Here is a 20,197-nt window from a genome sequence, read left to right as displayed (position 1 = left end):
ATTTGCCAGGAGAGGAATTGAAATAGTAATTTGGGGACGTGTGCCTTGACTCGGGGTCAGAACTTGATACCTACATGCAGCATGAGGGCACAGCTTTTCTGTCTAACCAAAAGGACAGGGAAACAGAAGAAAGACCTTTCATTCAAATGCCATAGAGGCCAGGAGTGCATCAGGCCCTTAGGGAACCTTCCAGATTTCTGTCCAGTGTCTCAGAATATACCTAGGGCCCCTGAAATTCCTAAAGTTTGCCTCCTGCACCCCACCTCTATCTCATTTCCCTTTTCCAGTTCCTCTGCTTCACCCACATTCCACAGAGGAACTTGGAACTCTTGAAAGCAGTCAGTTTCTGAGCTCGTACTGTTTCCTTTGCCTAAAACACCTTTCCTGAATTCTTAATACACTAGCTCTGCTCTTTTCCTTACTCTTTCCCATTACAGCCTGGGTCGAGGATCCTCCTTTTGAGTTCCCAAAGCACCCTGAACAAACTGCCCTCATAACTCTTTCCACACTTGATTGGTTTCACCTTTTAATTGAGTGCATGTTCCATAAAAATGTGAGCTTTCTAAAGGACAAGAACCTGCTCCTTATTGTCCTCCTTGCTTACCATTGTGCCTACACCCAAGAAGTGCCCATTAAATATGTGCTGAATGAATGGCAGGGCTTTGGAGTCTCCACTACCTCTTACTTTGCTATCTGTGTTCCTCAGGAGCATCAAACCCTCTGCCTGCCCCCTTGCACAGAAATAAGACTTCACACTTGAAGACTGGGAAAAATTTCAGTACTTTTCATTAGTTTCAAAGAAAACCTATTGGACTAGGGTAGCTCAGTGGAGTACTTTTTTTTTTTTTAATTGGAGATTGAACCTAGGTGCTCTTTACTTCTGATCTACATCCCCAGTTTTTTTTTCTTTTTAAATTTTTTTAGTTGTTGATGGACCTTTATTTATTTGTATGCAGAGCTGAGGATCAAATCCAGTGCCTCATACATGCTAGGCAAGCACTCTGCCACTGAGCTATACCCCCAGCCCCATCCTCAGTTCTTTTTATTTATTTATTTATTTATTTATTTATTTATTTTTTTATACTTTTTTTTTTTTTTAATATTTATTTATTTATTTTAGTTTTCGTTGGACACAACATCTTTGTTTGTATGTGGTGCTGAGGATCGAACCCAGGCCACACACGTCAGGCGAGCGCGCTACCACTTGAGCCACATCCTCAGCCCAACTTCTTTTTATTTTTTTGTTTTTAGACAGGGTCTTGCTAAATTGCTGAGGCTGACCTCAAACTTGTGATCCTCCTGCCTCGGCCTCCTGAGTCATGGGATTGTTACAGGTTAATGCCATGGTGCCCAGCACAGAAAACTTACCTGATTAGTCCCAGTCCTGGATCTGCCCACCCTTCCCTTCCTTCTGGACAGAATAGTAAGGCCCCAAGGATCTGGACAAGAGTTGCTGTTTCATGCCCTCCAGATCCAGGCTCTGCTCAGAGCCCAAGCAGTAGATTCCTATGAGGCTGTTCTTCCTGCCACACTCCCTTCTGCACACAACCTCTGAGTCTTCTGCAACCATCTTCCTCACTGGCACCAAATACCCTCTCAAGGCATTTAGACATGTGGCCTGTTAGACATGAAAGAATAAATAACAGGAACTACACTCATCACCCCCTCGCAAGGCCCCCAGTCTAAGAAAAACCCAACTTGATCATAGGTAATGAACAAGAACACAGAAGAACACTATTTTCTGTAAGTGGGTAAGCGGGTCTGGGGTCTTCCACTGGGTGGGTAGTGGGAGAGATTTGGTGGTGTCTTACACACTGGGCAGAGGAGAATTATATGAAATGCTAGGAACCCAGGTGGACAGACAGCCCATAAATCTCAAGGATGTACATGACCTCAGCTGCTGCAGGTCCTCCTTTGTCAGACTACTAGGGACAGGCCAGACTGAGAGAGAGGGTATCTTTAGAATGCCACTGTGAACTTTTTCCTAAACACCTACCCAGCCAGTGCCAGTAAACATCTCTGGGACAGTAATCAGTAGTCCAGAGGGACATCTTCTGATCCGGGCTTTCAGTTCCAAAGCTGCCCTTCCCTATGTGCTTTTCTGCAGATTCTTCCCCTTAGTGCCTAAAACCAGCCCTGCTGGTGGAACAGGGGAGGCTTCCGGGAATTGGCTAATTGGTGTGGGCAGCAGGGACCTGCAGGAAGTGTGGAAGAGGCTGCCACAGTTCTCTTGTATAGCCCTTTCCTATGATTGGTGGCTCAACCTGGGAAACTTTGGGGAGGGCTCCCCAAGCTGCTACTCAGGATCACAGCCAGCTAACTGCCAAGGGCCCTGTGGCCTATGGTTCCTGCTTTCCAGGCTGACTTGGGACCTGGATGTTGGAACAGATCCAAACGCTGAAGTCCAACCTCAGCCTTGGGCCTCTTCTGGTGTGTGCTAATGAACTGGCACCCCAGAGCAGGGCCCTCAGGGGACTCGGCTAACTTCTTTTGGGAAGCACTCTTTGCTTCCGGCCTGTTCCACACAGTCTCTCTCTACAGGTACCTGAAGGAGTTCCGTACGGAGCAGTGCCCACTCTTTGTGCAACACAAATGTACGCAGCATCGGCCCTACACCTGTTTCCACTGGCACTTCGTGAACCAGCGGCGCCGCCGGTCCATTCGCCGTCGTGACGGCACCTTCAACTATAGTCCTGACGTCTACTGCACCAAGTACGACGAGGCAACAGGCCTCTGTCCAGAGGGCGACGAGTGAGTGCCCAGCCTGCCCTCAGAGGAGCTCCAGATCTCATCAGTCAGCTGCCCTAAGACTAGGCCAGGCAGATTCTGTAACACCAGTCAGAGGCTGCTTTGGGAAGAAGTATCTGCACCCAGCCTGCCTTCTTGTATCTTAAACCTGGGCTCAGACTCTGCCATCCTGAGGGTATAGGGGATGGGGAGCTTTCTGTTTTTCTTTTCCTACTTTACAGAAATCCAAAATAGGTCTATCTTCCATAGGCCTAAGGGGCCGCATTTAAACCCAGATGGCTCCCAGTGTCTTCTTTCATCCTCCCCTGCAGATCTCACAGATCTTCTCCCTATCCCTCCACCACCCATTACATCTTGCACAGTTCTCACCAGGGCTGGCAGTTTAGAGAGCCTCTCTAGTTCCCTGATTTGTTTACCCTAAACATTCCACGGATTTCTCTAAAGGAACAGTACACTGCTAGCCAGGCATGGTGGCACATGGTTGTACTCCAAGCCACTCAGGAAACTAAAACGGGAGGATCACAAGTTTGAAGCCAGCCTCAGCAACTTAGTGAGACCTGGGGATGTAGTTCATTGGTAGAGCACCCTTGGGTTTGATCCCTCTTATTGAAAAAGAAAGATATTAGTAATGACAAATATATCCCCAAAGGGAATATTCACTGGCCGTGCTTTGTCATGTCTCAACTTGCAGAGACTGATGGGAGGCACCAGGGGGATACAGCCTACCATACCATCCCTGCCTCTCAGTCTCTCTTTCTCACAAAGGTCGGAGGCTTGTTGTCCCTCTTCTGGGCCTGTTGAAGCACTCAGGATGTGAGGGGCTGCCTCAAAGATTGATTATTTCTCTGAGATTCCCTAGTCTGGGCAGTGTTTGTTCTGCAGGCAGCTTAGGGATACCAGGTCTATTGGACCATCCAGGCCATAGCACTCAAGTGATGGAGCCGTGGTAGCAGGAGAGCTCAAGGTTGCCTTTCTCCTTGAGCAACTGTCACTGCCCCTCTGAGTCATGGGACAACATTTCAATGGTTGGAGGAAGGGTAGGGTTGAGGAAAGCAGCCCAGGCTGCAAAGGGCAAAGCTGAGTAACTTCTATTACTGTGTTCCAGGTGCCCATTCCTGCACAGGACCACAGGAGACACTGAGCGCAGGTACCACCTTCGTTACTATAAAACTGGAATCTGCATTCACGAGACCGACTCAAAAGGCAACTGCACCAAGAACGGCCTGCACTGTGCTTTTGCCCATGGGCCCCATGACCTCCGCTCCCCTGTCTATGACATCAGGTGGGCTAGATACTGGTCTGGGGTCTGGTGGCTACTTGTGGTGACTGTAAAGAATGGATGGTACTGTTTCCTGCTCTCATGCCTCTTCCCAACCCTCTCCTTTCTTCTTCCAGGGAGCTCCAGGCCATGGAAGCCTTGCAGAATGGCCAGACCACAGTAGAGAGCAGCATAGAAGGCCAGTCTTCTGGGGCTGCAAGCCATGCAATGATAGAAAAAATCCTCAGTGAGGAGCCTCGCTGGCAAGGTATAGGCGCCACACAAGTGGCCATGCTCCCTCCAGCAAGACTTCTTCCCCCTCCCCTTTGCTGCCCATAGCTGCCCTAAGAGCTCAATTCACAATTACCTACTACCTTTTCCAACCAAAGCTACCACCTCTTCTGGGAGCCACCCTGCCCTCTCATCCCTCATACCTGCGATTCAAAAGGCACTTATAGGGACTTTCCCAGATACACCGTGTTCCCAAGATACCTCAGGTTTTCATGCACATATGTAAGTACACGTGCATGTGTTCTCCACACTCAATGGGAGCCCTTTAAGCCCTTTGAGTTGTGAGTGTCTCCAGTGAGGGATAGTGTCCTGCTTAGCTAATTGGACTCTCAGCCTTGGCTTTGACCTCTTCAGTGTGCCCATGGCCTGTAAGGAGGTGCCTGCTCATACCTGTCATGGGAACCTCAGCTCCACTACCCTTTTCCAGTGGCTTCTCCTTTCCTTCCCTCCACTCGACTCCTCCTGTTCTTGGGTGTTCCAGCTCCACTCCCTGACCCCTGCCCTCTGGCCCCCTGTGCAGAGACCGCTTATGTGCTGGGGAACTATAAGACGGAGCCGTGCAAGAAGCCCCCGCGGCTGTGCCGCCAGGGCTATGCCTGTCCCTACTACCACAACAGCAAGGACCGGCGGCGGAGCCCCCGGAAGCACAAATACAGGTCCTTTGGCCCCAGGAGGCCAGCCACGGGAGGGAGGAGTGGCAGGGAAGGGATCATGGCTGAGGCTGCTACCACTGTGGCTCTCAGGAAGATGGGGAGGCCAGTCCTGGGGATTACAGGGTCATAGGACTCAGATTTAGGGGAGGGACTAATATGAATGGCTGAACAGTGGGAGCCTAGACCAGCTCTTGCATGAATAAAAACCCTGATCAGTTTGAGGCCCATCCATTTCTGGGCCTGCAGGGTGTGAGCTAGAGCAGGGCCAGGCCACAGTATGGGAAGTGTGGTCATGGCTGTGGCATAATTCTCCTCAGGCTGGTGTGGGCTCAGCTCCTAGCCAAGGGGAGCATTCAGGGCCCTCCTTGGTGATGCAGCCAGTCTGGGCTGGAGGATCAGCCTGGCTGTTGGCACTAGTAAGGCCTTCACTCTGCAGTTGGTCTTTTCCATTTCTGCACCTGCCCCTGTAAGGCAGGGATACCAGAGAGGGGCCCAGAGCAGGTATCCAAATGGCACCTTCTAGGCCCTGATCTCATCGTCTTTTTCCTCCATCTGACCCTTCCTTTGTTGGACCAGGTCGTCTCCTTGTCCAAATGTCAAACATGGGGACGAGTGGGGAGATCCCGGCAAGTGTGAGAACGGAGATGCCTGCCAGTATTGCCATACCCGCACAGAGCAGCAGTTCCACCCGGAGGTGCGTCCTTAGGTTGGGGACTGAAGTCTTTTGAGGGACCATGGATTGTTAGCATACCCCTTCAGAAGCCAGGAAAGAGACAAAAGAGGGTGAAGGCAGCTGCTGGTACCAACCTGATAGAGGGATCCTCAGGCAGAGTCTGCAAAAGCCTGACTCCTAAGCATGCTGCTTCTCTTGTTCTGAGCCCATCCACCTGTTACAGATTTCTACTTTAGTTTGTTTCTGAGGTTGCTTGACATGGGGGATATGGGCTAAGTATGATGGCCTAGCCATTCTGGGCTTCATGCCACTCATTGTGATTATAATCCAGTGACACTAGGATTTAAAAAATGAAAAAGCCCCTTCTAGCTGTCTTGCCCCAGATCAGAGAATAGGAGACAGCAACTCCCTAACACAGTTCCCCTGCCCACCTGGGCCTTGTCAGTGTTCCTATGTTTTTTTTTTGTTGTTTGTTTGTTTTGTTTTTTTTTTAGATTTACTTTATTTTTTTTTAATTTTTTTGTAGTTCTAGATGAACAGAATGCCTTTATTTTATGTGTAGATGGTGCTAAGGATCGAACCCAGCGCCTTGCACATGCCAGGCAAGTGCTCTGCCACTGTGCTACACCAGCCCTGTTCCTATGTCTTTTTTTTTTTTTTAATATTTTTTAGTTATATATGGGCACAATATCTTTATATTGTTCTTTATTTTTATATGGTGCTGAGGATCGAATCCAGGGTCTCACATGTGAGAGGCCAGTGCTCTATCGCTGAGCCACAACCCAGCCCTGTTCCTATGTCTTGTGCAACAAAGAGGTACATGCTGTCTCTGCCATTGGGTCCATGGAAGCCAGGACACCTTGAGAGAGACACTGAGACAGAGATGACCTCATGTTGCTGTAGACAGCAGAATGGGAGGTTAGAGCTAGTACAGACCACAACCCAGGGTACCCAGGCAGAGGGCACATTGGGAGTGGCTGTGTGCTGCTTCAGGTGTTGGCATACTTAAAAGCATAGCCCTGGTCAAGATCAGGAGTGGAGCCAGTGCCTTCATGAGGCTGGATGGACCAAGGAGGACATTGGTGGCAGTGGGGGTGACAGAGGGCTGTACTTTCTAGGTGCAGGAGTTTGAATAAGAGATTGGTGGAGAGAGGCCCAAGCTAGTCTATCCTATTCAAGGAGGGGGAGCCTGCCTTTTACTCTTGGCTGAGTCTGACTGGTCTCTGCTCTGCTTTGTCTCTTCCAGATCTACAAATCCACCAAGTGCAATGACATGCAGCAGTCAGGGAGCTGTCCCCGAGGACCTTTCTGCGCCTTTGCTCATGTAGAACGTATGCTGTTCCCATTGCCCTGGACAGTACCCTCTCCTTCCTCCCCTCCTCTAACCCTCTGCTCAGGCTCAGGCAGAGGACCAGCACCTGGCAGCAGGCCATGCACAGGAGTCCTTATCTGCCAGCAGCAGGCCCTGTTCCCACCGAAAGTCCCATTACCTTGCCCTTCTGGAACTGGCCTTAAAACCTGGAACTTCCAAGGTCATGAGACAGAGACAATAGGAACCACCCCCTTGGTTGGTCCTAGCAGTCCTAGGAAAAATAAGGTACTATGTTTCCCCGTATCCAAGTTGGCAGATTTCACCAGCCACCCCATGTCACCCATGACAGACATCATTAATGGAACTTGAACCTCTTCTCTACCGAGCTGTGCTCAGTCCTGTAGAACAAAGCTACCCAGTCTGAATATAATGTGGCCCTGTATGTCATTTTAAAGTTCTGAGTAACATACTAAGATAAGCAAAGAAAACAGGTTAAGTTGATTTTAACATTTTTAGGTAGCCTGACACAAAATGTTGCCTTTTTAATAGGTAATCAATATAAAAAAATGAATCAAGATATTTTACTTTTTGCCAAGTGTGGTGGTATATATGTGTAATCCCAGCCACTCTGGAGGCTGAGACAGGAGAATTATAAATTCAAGGCCAGCCTCAGCAACTTAGAAAGACCCTGTCTTAAAATAAAAGTTTAAAAGGACTGGGGATGTACCTCAGTGGTAAAGCACCCCTGGTGGGTTCAATCAAGAAATAAAAAAAATTTTTTTTTTTACTAAGTCTTGGACTTCTGATTTTTATTCTATTTATTTTATTTTATTTTTATTTAATATTTTTTTTTAGTTGCAGTTGGACACAATACCTTTATTTATTTTTATATGGTGCTGAGGATTAAACCCAGCGCCTCGTACATGTGCTAGGTGAGTGCTCTACTGCTAAGCCACAACCCTAGCGCCTTTTTATTTATTTATTTGTTTGTTTGTTCATTTATTTATTTATTTATTTTAAAGAGAAATTTTTTAATATTTGTTTTTTAGTTTTCAGCGGACACAACGTCTTTATTTGTATGTGGTGCTGAGGATCGATCCCGGGCCGCACGCATGCCAGGCGAGCGCACTACCGCTCGAGCCACATCTCCAGACCCATGCGCCTTTTTATTTTTTATTTTTATTATTTTTTTTAATATTTAGTTCTCGGCAGACACAACATCTTTGTTTGTATGTAGTGCTGAGGATCGAACCCGGGCCGCATGCATGCCAGGCGAGTGTGCTACGGCTTGAGCCACATCCCCAGCCCTTAATTTTTTTTTTTTTTAAATATTTATTTTAGTGTTGATGGACCTTTATTTTATTCATTTGTTTATATGTGGTGCTGAGAATTGAACCCAGTGCCTCACACATGAGGCAAGTACTCTACCACTGAGCCACAATTCCAGTCCCTCTTTTTAATCTTTTTAAAATTATTGTTTAGTTATAGATGGAATGGCCACAATATCTTTATTTTGTTTATTTATTTGTATGTGGTGCTAAGGATCGAGCCCGGTGCCTCACATTTGAGGCAAGCACTCTGCTACTGAGCCACAACCCCAAGCCCCTATTTATTTATGTTTTGGCCATATTAGAGATTAAACCCAGGGGTGCTCTATCACCATCTCCTGCTCTTTTTTTTTTCTAACTGGGAATTGAACCCAGAGATATTTTACCACTGAGATATATCTGCACCCATTTTTATTTATTTATTTGTTTGTTTGTTTGTTTTGTTGTTGTAGATTGTCACAATGTCTTTATTTTTATGTGGTGCTGAGGATCGAACCCAGGGCCCCACACGTTTGAGGCAAGCGCTCCACCACCGAACTACAACCCCAGCCCTCTTTCTATTTTTTATTTTGAGACAGAGTCTCTCTGAGTTGTCCAGGCTGGTCTTTCCTGCCTCAGCCTCCCAACTAGCACCCGATATATATTTTAATACTTGCAGTACATTTCAGATCCGACCAACCCATTTCAAGTGCTCAGTAGCTGTAGCTACAGGTGCCTTGTGGCTGTGTGTGGGACAGCACAGATACGTTTTACACCAGGCCACCACTCCAGTCTCAGAGAGGAAGCAAGGCGTGACAGCCCTGTTAAGAGTGAAGAATATTGGGCTGGGATTGTGGCTCAGCGGTAGAGCACTCCTAGCACGGGCGGGACCCGGGTTTGATCCTCAACACCACATAAAAATAAAGGCATTGTGTTGTGTCTATCTACACCTAAAAATATTAAGAGTGAAGAATAAACCAGGGCCCTTGAAAGAGAGAAGCATATTTGGAGTACAGAGATGGTCCCTATTGAGACTGCAATTGAGATACCACAGAGAGGGGCTGGGGATGTATAGCTCAGTGGTAGAGTGCCTGCTGAGCATGCATGAGACTCTGGGTTCCATCCCCAGGACTTAAAAAAAATAATAAGTTTTTTCAGTGATAGAGTGCCTGCTGATCTATACCAAAGAGAAGTGCTGAATAGGAAGGATCACATCTCAGTTCTTAGCTCTGTCACCTTGGTAGATTTAACCCAGTTTCCTTATCTATAAAGTGGAGACATTAATAATCCTGTGTTTTGTGGTCACTATAGAGCTTCACAGTTAATGCAAAGTGCTGGCACCCACATCTGGCACATAGTAAGTGCAGAAGACTCAGTCTCGATGGAAATGATATAGGAACCTTCTTCTTAGGTGCAGGGAGATGCAGAAGATAGCATGCGGGCTGGGGTTGAGGTTCAGTGGTGGAGTGCCTAGCATGTGTGAGCCACTGGGTTCAATTCTCATCATAGCATATAAAAAAGTAAAGTCCATTGACAACTAAAAAAAGAAGAAGAAGAAGATAGCATGGGACTGAGCTAGCTCAGTAGCCTGCTGACCCCTGTCCTTCTTTTACAGAGCCACCCCTAAGTGACGACCTGCAGCCTTCCTCAGCTGTGTCCAGCCCCACCCAGCCAGGTCCCATCTTGTACATGCCATCTGCTGCTGGAGACTCGGTGCCTGTGAGCCCCTCCAGCCCGCATGCCCCCGACCTCAGCGCTGTACGTGCCTGTCCTGGGGAATGGGTGGGCACTGTGCCTGCCCAGGAGCTATTCCTGCCTCTCATGCTCCCTAAGCCTGTGCTTGGGAGGAGACCCTGACATTTGTCCTCTGGACAAATGGTTCTGCCTTTTCTGTCCCAGGGTCCTGTCAAAGTGGGGCAGCACAGCCTTGGTGCTGATTAGCTTGGATAGGGCTGAGACAGAGCCTTCTGTCACTCCTCCCCTCCAAGTCCCCCATGAGGCTCAGGGTTTTTGAGTACTTATTGCTGCCCGTTGGCAGATGGAAATGGAACTGAGCCCCTTGCTGAAGACTGACTTTGAGGTGGGGATGAAGGGTGGACCATGTCCCCAGCCATCATGCCCACCAGCTCCCCATCCTCTGCAGCTCCTCTGCAGGAGCAGCAGCCTGGGCAGCCCATCCAACCTGTGTGGCTCCCCACCGGGCCCTGGTAGGAAGCCACCAAACCTGGAGGGTCTCGTCTTTCCTGGGGAGGCTGGTCTAGCCCCTGGCAGCTACAAGAAAGCTCCTGGCTTCGAGAGGGAAGACCAGGTGGGAGCCGAGTACCTGAAAACTTTCAAATGCCAGGTAAGGGATAAGCAGGGTGACAGGATACTTAAGCCCAGTGAGCTTGGCCTTCTCCTGCCTGAGTTGAGGGAAACTTGGAGGAGAGGCCTGGCCACACTCTGGGAAGGATGCTTGGGAGGTAGGATTCTCTGACCTCAGCCTTTTCAGAACCAAGAAGAGTGAGTAATATCGATTCCCAACCAAGGACAGGAAGGCTTTAAAGGCTGTGCAGCTTCTCTAGGGCCACAGAGCTAGTCAGTAAAGGAGTAGGAATTCCATCAGAGCTCAGTCCTTTTCCTGCTATGGCAGGGCCTGAGGGTGGGACAGGGGTGGGTCTCTGACTGGACCTAGAGAGAAACCTGGGCTTATCTAGGTGGAGAGGGGCAGCTCCCAGCTTAGAATAATGGAAGGAATGTGTGTATTGGGGCGGGGGGGGGGGGGTGTTAAAGGGATGCATGGCAAGTAACAGGAATCTGCCACCGCCACTTGCCCCTGGTGGTCATAGTGGGGTCAGGTGTACTCCTGGACTCTGAGCTCCCACCACATTTACCTCCTGTTCCCTGACCTTTCTCTCTCAGACCAAACTGAAACCCCATTCACTAGAGCCCAGGAGTCAAGAGCAGCCTCTGCTTCAGCCCAAACAGGTACAGAATTCTCAACCTCCATTTTCCCTTCTGGTACCTGCCATGGACAGAACAGGCCCAGAACCCTAGCAGGCTGCTGGGAGTGAGAACACCACTGTCCCCACAAGCTAGGGTAGGAATTAGACCCAGCCCCACATTCAGAGAAGATGAGGCTCAGGTCTGGAGTCCCTCCCCTTCTAGACAGATCCATCCATCAGGTGGAATTTTAAGGGAGTATAAACCTTACTATGCATGGCACCTACTCCTCCCCTGACTGGGGGCTTGCAGCCTCCAGGCCACATTCTTCTACTTCCAGCCTCCTAATAAGCTGGGGGATACAACTTGCCTGAGCCTGGGGAGGCCAGCTAAGAGCTGGGAGGAGCCACTTCCCTGTGCTCCTGCTGGCCTGTCCTAGCCCCTGGCTATTGCCTCCACAAGCAGGCATCCCATTGCCTCTCCTCACTCTCGTTGCAGGACGTGCTGGGCATCCTCCCTGTGGGCAGCCCTCTGACCTCAAGCATCTCTTCCAGTATCACCTCCAGCCTGGCAGCCACACCCCCCAGCCCTGCAGGCACCAGCAGCGTCCCTGGCATGAATGCAAACGCTCTGCCCTTCTATCCCACCAGTGACACGGTAGAATCGGTCATAGGTAATTAGGCTGGGTCTGTTTGCAAGCCCAGTTCTAGGCCTGGAGTCAGAGACATAAGGTCTCTGAAGTGAGTTCAGATCAGCACACTAGTTACCTTAGATATCTGGCTTGGCAGAGTCAGAAGGACACTTGGGCCCTTCAAGCTGAAGGGAAAATGAGTTCCAAATATATGCCCAAGACTTAGCTCTTGGAGCTTTTTCATGCAGCTAGAGATAGGCTTATCCCAAGACATGGATCATGCTATCCTAATTATTCTTTTACTGGGTATCCTATGAAGTAAACTATGAGCACAACTGTCCTTAGAGTGACACCCTGGACTGGGGTGTCACTCAGCATACACAGATCCTGGGTTTCATCCCCAGCAGCAAGCAGTCATCCATCTGTGCTCCTTTCCTTCATCACTCATTTACGGGTGCCCACTTTTTGGCAGGTACCATGGCAAACACTGAGGAGACAGAGATGATGATGTGCTGTTCTCTGCCTCTAGGAGGGAAACTGTCCCCATCCTCCCTCCCAGGCCACTTCAGTAGTGGGTGTTGGCATTTGTTGATCACCTACTATGTACTGGCCACAGAGAGTCCAGAGACCTCTGAGCTCAGGGTGAGACACACATCCTGAAACATCATAAGACATTCTCCATCAGAGGCAGGGACCCTGGATTGGGACTTGATTCCTCCATGAAATGTCAAAGAAGACTTCAGAAAGGAGGACCCTGGGGCTGGACAGGGCAGGCATCAAGGGTCAGTGTTCCAGGAGATCCTGAGCAAAGGCACATGGCGGGCAGGATATGAGGAGGTCTGGGTCAGGTAGGGATTAGAGCCTGGACTGTGGCCCCTGAGAGGCCCACATCCTGGTCTCTCTGTCCCTAGAATCTGCCTTGGATGATCTGGACCTGAACGAGTTTGGGGTGGCTGCCCTGGAGAAGACTTTCGATAATAGCACAGTGCCCCACCCCAGCAGCATCACAATCGGTACTGGGCACTGGGTGGGCAGGGTGGCCTGGAGGATGCCTCGGTCCCAGCTAGCCCAGGCCACCTGCTCTGTGTGGCCCATATGGCTTGCCTGGCCCTCACCCAGCCTGCCCTTCGGGGCTCCTCTTATAGGTGGCAGTTTGCTGCAGAGTTCTGCACCTGTGAATATCCCTGGCTCCCTGGGCAGCTCTACCTCCTTCCACTCTGCGTCCCCCTCTCCTCCTGTCAGCCTCTCTTCACATTTTCTACAGCAGCCCCAGGGTCACCTGAGCCAGTCAGAAAACACATTTTTGGGGACCTCAGCGTCACATGGATCTTTAGGTAAGAGGGGACTAGGGCAAGAATTTTTAGAATGTGCTTTTGGCCACTCTTTGCTTGGCACATCACCCAGGCTAGAGGTCAGAGAAGTGTTTTTTTATTTGTTTTACTTTTTTAGACCTTTTTTGGGGGTACTGGGGATTGAACTCAGGGGCTGTCAACCACTGAGCCACATCCTGGCCCTATATTGTATATATATATATATTTTTTTTTTAACATTTTTTAGTTGTAGATGGACACAATATCTTTATTTAGTATTTTTTTTATGTGGTTCTGGGGATTGAACCCAGTGCCTCATGTTTGCTAGGCAAGTGCTCTACCACTGAACCATAACGCCGGCCCCCTATATTGTATTTTAAGTGTCTCACTGAGTTGCTTAGTGGCTCGCTTTTGCTGAGGCTGGCATTGACCTGGAGATTCTCCTGTCTCAGCCTCCCAAGCTGCTGGGATTGCAGGCATGCACCACTGCACCCAGCTCCCTTTTATTTATTTATTTATTTATATTTGTTTATTTATTTTTTAGGTGGGCACATATTTTTATTTTATTTTTATGTGGTGTTGAGGATCGAACCCAGCGCCCTGCGCATGCCAGGCAAGCGCGCTACTGCTTGAACCACATCCCCAGCGGTATTTATTTATTTTTATGTAGCACTGAGGATTGAACCCCCTAGTGCTTTACATGTGCTAATAAGCAAGTACTCTACCACTGAGCTACAACCCCCAGTCCCAGAGCAGGGTCTAGACTGTAAGGCTCTACCACTCTATGATCCTGGGCAAATGATTCAGCCTCTGCCTTAAAGAAGTACCAGGACAGGCTAGTGCAGCAAACAGTAGTGGTCTTGGAATCACCACAGCCAACGTCTAGCTTTCAGTGTGGTTTTGCCTGGTGAAAAACAAAAACAAATAAGGACGAGGGGTTTAGCTTAGTGGTGGAATGCTTGCCTAGTACTGGTGAGTTCTGGCTTTGATCCCCCGTGTCACAGAGAAATAAATTAATCAGTTTTTTTCCCCTAGTCACCCAGAGCTCCCAGAAGACATTCACACCAGGGTCACAGGAGACCAAGGGAGAATGTGGCACAGACCCACCCCAAAGTCAGGGTGCTCTTCTAGGCAAAGGTACAGGGGGCCCCAGAGCTAGCCCAGTGGGCTATTTGCCCAGCCCAGCATTATTAAAATATTGGGCACTGGGCCCCTCAAAGACCCTCCAGGTCCAGTGGCCAGGGTCTGGTCTCCTGTGGGGCTATAGGAATATTCACTGAGGTAATGGGCATAAAACACTTAATCCCCAGCTTGGGTGCCTCTCAATGAGCAGCAGTAGCCTCTCCCACAGCCACTTCCCCAGCAGGTATTCCTTGGCCAGGACTGCCCTCCTCTGAGGGTCAGGACCTTCTATCAATCAGAGAGCCCTTTGAAGTTCTAATTTGTAGCTCAGGAATATAAAAAACATTTGCCTCGTATTTATAAGGCCCTGGGTTCCATTCCCAAAACCACAAAAAGAGGAAAAAAAATTCTGATCAGCTGTGGGGACTTCCTCTCATTCCAGGGATTTTCCTAGTACCTTCCCAGTTTGGAAGAGGTTCTCTGGGGTGGATTATGTCCACCACCGGGTCATGTTTCTGGTTTGCCCATGTTGCAGAGGCATCTTGATGGAGCCCTGCCTACTGGCCCACATGTGTTTTCACCAGTTTAGTCATACTGAGCAGTCAACCTAGTGGTCTCTGACACCAGGGCAGGAGGCAGAAGTGCAGATATTGGGATCCCAAAAGGACCTTATGTGGACAGAGCAGTTGAGTACACTTTCTAAAGAAGTGGCTCCTCTCCAACAGAGTAAATGCCACCTACCCGAGAGGTGCGGGCAGGCTGGGCCAGTCATGTCAGTGCACTCATCCAGAGGACCCAGGTTCACAGACAGACAGTGCACACTGCAGAAGCTCCACAGGAAAACATCTTCTTGTATCAATCATTTGTATTGCTCTGAGGACAGAATGTTTGAAATCTGGTTCTGGAACATCTTGGCTAGATTAGTGGGGAAGGATAATATGTGTGGGCTAAAGGAAGCCAGAGATGAAGATGAGTCTGCCAGGAAGCAAGGGGTGCCCTGGGGGCCAAAGAGCAGGGCAGGAGGTATTACTGTCCTACTGTTAATTGAATGAGTGGGCAGGTGGGTGGCAGCTTTGCCTACTGGGAAGAGCAGACACCACTCACCATTTGTATGATTTTTTTTTTTTTTTTAAACTAGTGATTGAACCCAAGAGTGCTCTACCACTGAACAGCAATATCCCCAGCACATTTTATTTATTCATTCATTTATTTATGGGTACCAGGGATTGAACCCAGGGGCACTTAACCACTGAGCCAAATCCCTTTTTTTTTTTTTTTTGTATTTTATTTAGAGACAGGGTCTTACTGAGTTTCTTAGGGTCTGGCTAAATTGCTGAGGCTGGCTTTGGACTGGAGATCCTCCTGCTTCAGCTTCCCAAGCTGCTGGGATTACAGGCATGTGCCACCACACCTGGCTCCATTTTTCTCTTTTTATGTTGAGGCAGGGTCTCGCTAAGTAGCTGAGGATGATCTTAAACTTGTGATACTCCTACCTCAGTCTCCCAAGTAGCTGGGACTACAGGTGTGCACCACTACACCCAGATTTCTGAGATTCTTATAGCACATCCTGTCTCATTGTCCTCTGTAAAACAAGGAGGCCAAGGCTCCCTGGCTTCTCCTGCTCCAGCCCTTTTATCACATAAGGTGCTGTCCAGTGGCTCCTCTCCCATATCTCTTCCTCCTAATCTTGTCATCCAGGACCCTCTCAGGCCTCACACTAGGTACAAGAAAGCTCTCTGAGCTCTAGCCCTTTAGATTTCTAGTGATGTCATCACTACCAGTTGTCACCAGTAGGGGCCTTCACAATGCCCTCCCTTGTAATGCTTCCTGAGCCCCTAGTCAGGCTAGTGATGGGACCCAAGGTACAGATGAAAACACTAAGACTCATAAGAAGAGCCATTAAGGAGCAGGAAGCACTGAGGTCTAGGTCTGTAACTCAGCCCAGGGCACCTTTACAGTCTACTGACCCGTGTTTGCAAAACACCCTGGCCTGACATGCCCACCCAGTGTCCAACCAGCCCTAGAAACTCCCAGGCAGGGGTGGCCAGGCCCAAGTCCTCCACAGCTGATGTTCCTCCCCTTCCTGGGGCAGGTCTGAATGGAATGAACAGCAGCATCTGGGAGCACTTTGCCTCTGGAAGCTTCTCCCCAGGGACTTCCCCTGCCTTCCTATCAGGGCCAGGGGCTGCTGAGCTGGCCCGGCTTCGGCAAGAGCTAGATGAAGCCAACGGGACCATCAAGCAGTGGGAAGAGTCCTGGAAGCAGGCCAAGCAGGTACTAGCCCCACACTACCTGCCATCCCTAATGCCTGGTGTCATCCAGCCTAAGCCCAGCCTACCCAGAGCAGGCATGGGGGTGGGGGGAACCTGGGACCCAAAGAAGAGAACAGAAACTTGTTGGCCCTCTCTCCCTGTGGAGGACTGACCCTGCCAGTTGGGTCACTGGGGTGGCTAGTGCCACAAGCCTGGATTTTCTTTTGAGAGCTGTTTGTGTCATCTAGCCGCAGAGCCACCTGCTCTTTCCTGGAAGACCCAACTCCCAGGGCTCCAGGGTCCTAGGTTCTGAGATAGGCTGTGGCTGGACAGAGGGCCTAACTGCCCTTGGGAGTTCTGGCAGGGTGTGAGCCCTGCCATGCTAGGCCCTGCCCGTGGAAGGAGGGTCTCCTGCAGGTCCTGAAACCTCTCTCCTCTGCAGGCAGCGTCAGCCTCCTCCCTGCCCCCTCCCCAGACAGCAGGCCCAGCTTCCCAGCAGGCCCTACAGCCAGAGTGGCCCACACAGGCTCCCAGAGATGCTCTCTGGGGGGCAGGGGGGCAGGGGCAGGGGGCCATCGTGATGAGGCGCTGCGTGTTGGGCCCACAGGCTTGTGATGCCTGGAAGAAGGAGGCAGAGGAGGCCGGCGAGCGGGCCAGTGCGGCAGGTGCTGAATGCGAGCTGGCTCGGGAACAGCGGGATGCGCTGGAGGTGCAGGTGAAGAAGCTCCAGGAAGAGCTAGAGCGGCTGCATGCAGGGCCTGACCCCCAGGCCCTGCCCACCTTCCCTGACCTGGAGGCACTCTCGCTCTCTACTCTCTACTCCCTCCAGAAGCAGCTGCGGGCCCATCTGGAACAAGTGGACAAGGTCAGCCTTGGAGGTTAGGGAGCACTGGGTGCACACCATGGCTTCAGCCAGTGTTGGGACCCTTGATCCAGTCCAGCTGCTCCAGGGACAGCCAGTCTTCTGAGAGCCTCTGCCCAGCACTAAGCCAGCATGGGCAGCAGTGCCCGTTCCTAGTATTCTTGACCTAAGCTGCATTCGTGTGCCTGGGCCCTGGGTGGCATCCTCTTGTAGCTCTCCGCATGTCAGCAGTGAGGGCTTTCCTGTCTGCATTGCTAGATGCCCTGTTGGGTCCCCATCAGCCATGTGCCCTTGTGGAAAGAGCTGGCAGTAGGTCTCAGCAACCAGGCCCCTTGGCATGTCACAATCCTCTCTAGGCTTCATTTTTCTCACTTAGGGGGCCTAGAGTCACTAAGAGGTAAAGTGAGTCAAGAGGCATGAATGTCTGTCAGGAGAAGGCCTAAGGCACAGAGGCTGCAGCCCCAGCCTGCTCCCTGGCCCCAGTCAGATCCACTCAGAGTGGTGGGCAGAGCCTGAGCTGAGCAGCCCAAGCTCTCACCTGCTCCTGCTTGCCAGCAGCGTCCTATAAGCACACTGTTGGGCTCTGGGCCTCAGTTTCTCCTCCCACAGGGCAAGTGAGAGTCAAGGGAACTCCTTGCTTGACTTGGGACCAGGCTGGTGACCACAACCTCACTTTCCCTGCAGGCTGTGTTCCACATGCAGTCGGTGAAATGCCTTAAGTGTCAGGAGCAGACTCGGGCGGTGCTACCGTGCCAACACGCCGTGCTGTGCGAGCTGTGTGCCGAGGGCAGTGAATGCCCTGTCTGCCAACCCGGCAGGGCCCATACCCTCCAGTCGTGACCTTGCAGGCCTGGCCTGGCCTGGCCGGACCCAGATCTCTCACCTAGAACTCTTTAAAGTATATATATATATATATATATGTATGTATGTATGTATGTATGTATATGTATATGATTATGTACATGTATACATTTGTGTGTGTGCCGGTATGCGTGGTGGCCAGCGTATGCAGTGTCTGTGTGTATATCTGTACATAGATATAGACACACACTTTAAAACAGACTTACCAAGCACTTTTTAAAAGAAAAGACTATTTTGCAGTCCTCCCCTGCCCGCTCCCCACCCTTTCTGCTCAGAGACAAAGTCCCTTCTTCTCCCACTGGCCTTTTGGCAGAGAATCTGTTTCTGTATTTTTTATGTAGGAACTAACTATTTTTAACTTCTTCTTGGGGCCTAAGTGGGGAAGGGTGGGAAGCTGGAAGGGGAAAAGGGGAGGGGAGAAGCCTTCAGGGCAGGCCCTGCTCACCCTGTCTCTCCAGGCCCCCCTGGGTGGGTGGACCTGGTTCCCAGATGTGAGGGCCTCAGGGAGGCCTGAGGGTGTGCTGGGGGTTGACGCCAGTCAAGCTCCTAGGTTTACCAAATGTGTATTTAGTCCTGGGGACCATGGCGAGGGCTGGCAGGCCAAAGCTACAGGGCCAGCCCCCTCCCAAGTTGGGCCCTTGAAGCCCCTTGAGGGGCAAGGCCCAGTTATGTCCCCCTCAGTTCTTCCCTCTTGGGCTCCCCGGAACAGCCTTCCTGGCCCCAGGGCCACCTGCCAGGCTGGCACTGCCCTCAGCTGTCCCTGCCCTGGCCCCTCTCTGGCGTGGCCTCTGTGCAGTTCGCCCCCTCCCTCTGGCAGCTAGCAGGGCAATTGTTGGGGAGGAGTGCGGCCTGAGGACCAAGGGGGCGCAGGCCCTGCCCTCCTGGCAAGAGGGGCTCCGTATGCATTCCTTGGTGCTCTCCGAGTGCAGCTGACGTCCTGCCCATTCTAGGCAGACGCCCGTGTGCATGTGTGTGTGTGCTGTCCAGTGTATATTGTGTCTTAGCTTCGATTTTAAAAGTCGTTCTGTACAGAAAGAGATGCAGCGGGGGTGGGAGGGCAGAGTGGGCAGAGGGAAGTGACCTTGCTCCCAGCTCTGGGTGTTGGGTGGGCTCAAGAGGGTTGCAAAGGGTCTGCCCTGGCCCAGGCCCCCCTTGGGCTCAGCACGAAAGGGCTTTCAATGAATTAAGTGAAAACTTTTCTCCTTTTTTACAAAAATGCAAAAATCAACAAAGCAGATCTATTGGAAATAAAATATGAACTTGCAGTGGTACTTATTTACATGGGGGTGTGGGTCCCCAAACACAGGCCTCCAAACTTCGAGACAGGCAGGACCCCTGCCTCAGGCATGGAATGGCTTCCTCCCACATCCTTAGGTGTGGCAAAGCAGCTGCCAAGGCCTAGGACATGTCCAGGCGCAGAGTCCACCACAGCTTGAGTGCCCTGTGACAGGCCTGCAGGGACCACCATGAAGGTGACCTTTTAGCCTTGAATACTGATAGCTCCCAGGCCATGCAACTGTTCTGTGTAGGTCTTTCCTCAGCTATGAGTGGTTTCTTTATTGTCTACTGCCAAAAGGCAGTAGACAATACTGTCCCTTTGGAATGGTTTGCATAACAGCATAAGTAGGGAATGGCACTGAGGAAGTACCCTGCCTCTTGCCTTCAGAGGGGCCCATGCTCTAGGCGCCAAGTCTTTCTGCCCTGCTCCCCATCAGGTTGTGGGCTGGGGGTAAAGAAAATAGAGCAGGCTTCACATGACCTCAGAACTGCCCAGCTCCAGCTCTTCCATCAGCTTGTACTGATTTGGATGTTAAGGGACTTCATCTGGGTCACAGCTAAAATGACCACTGGACTCCCAGTGTGCAAGGGGCCCCCTTCCCCTCAGTGGGGCTGCCCCTTATGCTGTCCAGAACAGCCACTCAGCCTCATGGTACAGCTGCCCCTCTCTTGGGCAGTGACCACCATAACTGATGGGCCTGATAAAATCTGCCAAAG

General features: G+C 50.6%; 1 protein-coding gene across 3 annotated transcripts in view; it reads left to right on the top strand.

Moving 5' to 3' along the window:
* Positions 1-19,467, top strand: part of Unk (unk zinc finger) — a 33,884-nt gene extending 14,417 nt beyond the window's left edge. For 2 of the 3 annotated variants that reach the window (XM_015504174.2, XM_048797851.1), the window contains 15 exons: positions 2,542-2,751; positions 3,854-4,030; positions 4,144-4,274; positions 4,818-4,953; positions 5,527-5,644; positions 6,870-6,954; positions 9,858-10,000; positions 10,386-10,586; positions 11,144-11,209; positions 11,663-11,837; positions 12,707-12,808; positions 12,941-13,129; positions 16,320-16,501; positions 17,087-17,344; positions 18,026-19,467. In XM_015504174.2, coding sequence (XP_015359660.1) covers positions 2,542-2,751; positions 3,854-4,030; positions 4,144-4,274; positions 4,818-4,953; positions 5,527-5,644; positions 6,870-6,954; positions 9,858-10,000; positions 10,386-10,586; positions 11,144-11,209; positions 11,663-11,837; positions 12,707-12,808; positions 12,941-13,129; positions 16,320-16,501; positions 17,087-17,344; positions 18,026-18,181 — 2,329 coding nt within the window. In that variant the 3' untranslated portion in view covers positions 18,182-19,467. Of the gene's footprint in view, positions 1-2,541; positions 2,752-3,853; positions 4,031-4,143; positions 4,275-4,817; positions 4,954-5,526; positions 5,645-6,869; positions 6,955-9,857; positions 10,001-10,385; positions 10,587-11,143; positions 11,210-11,662; positions 11,838-12,706; positions 12,809-12,940; positions 13,130-16,319; positions 16,502-17,086; positions 17,358-18,025 lie in introns of all 3 variants that reach the window. The other variant, XM_048797852.1, reaches the window with a different exon arrangement.
* The last annotated feature ends 730 nt before the right edge of the window (positions 19,468-20,197 follow it).

The sequence above is a fragment of the Marmota marmota genome, unplaced genomic scaffold, assembly GCF_001458135.2.
Source record: "Marmota marmota marmota unplaced genomic scaffold, marMar, whole genome shotgun sequence".
Taxonomy (NCBI): Eukaryota; Metazoa; Chordata; class Mammalia; order Rodentia; family Sciuridae; genus Marmota; species Marmota marmota.
This window is presented reverse-complemented; position numbering and strand designations above follow the sequence as displayed.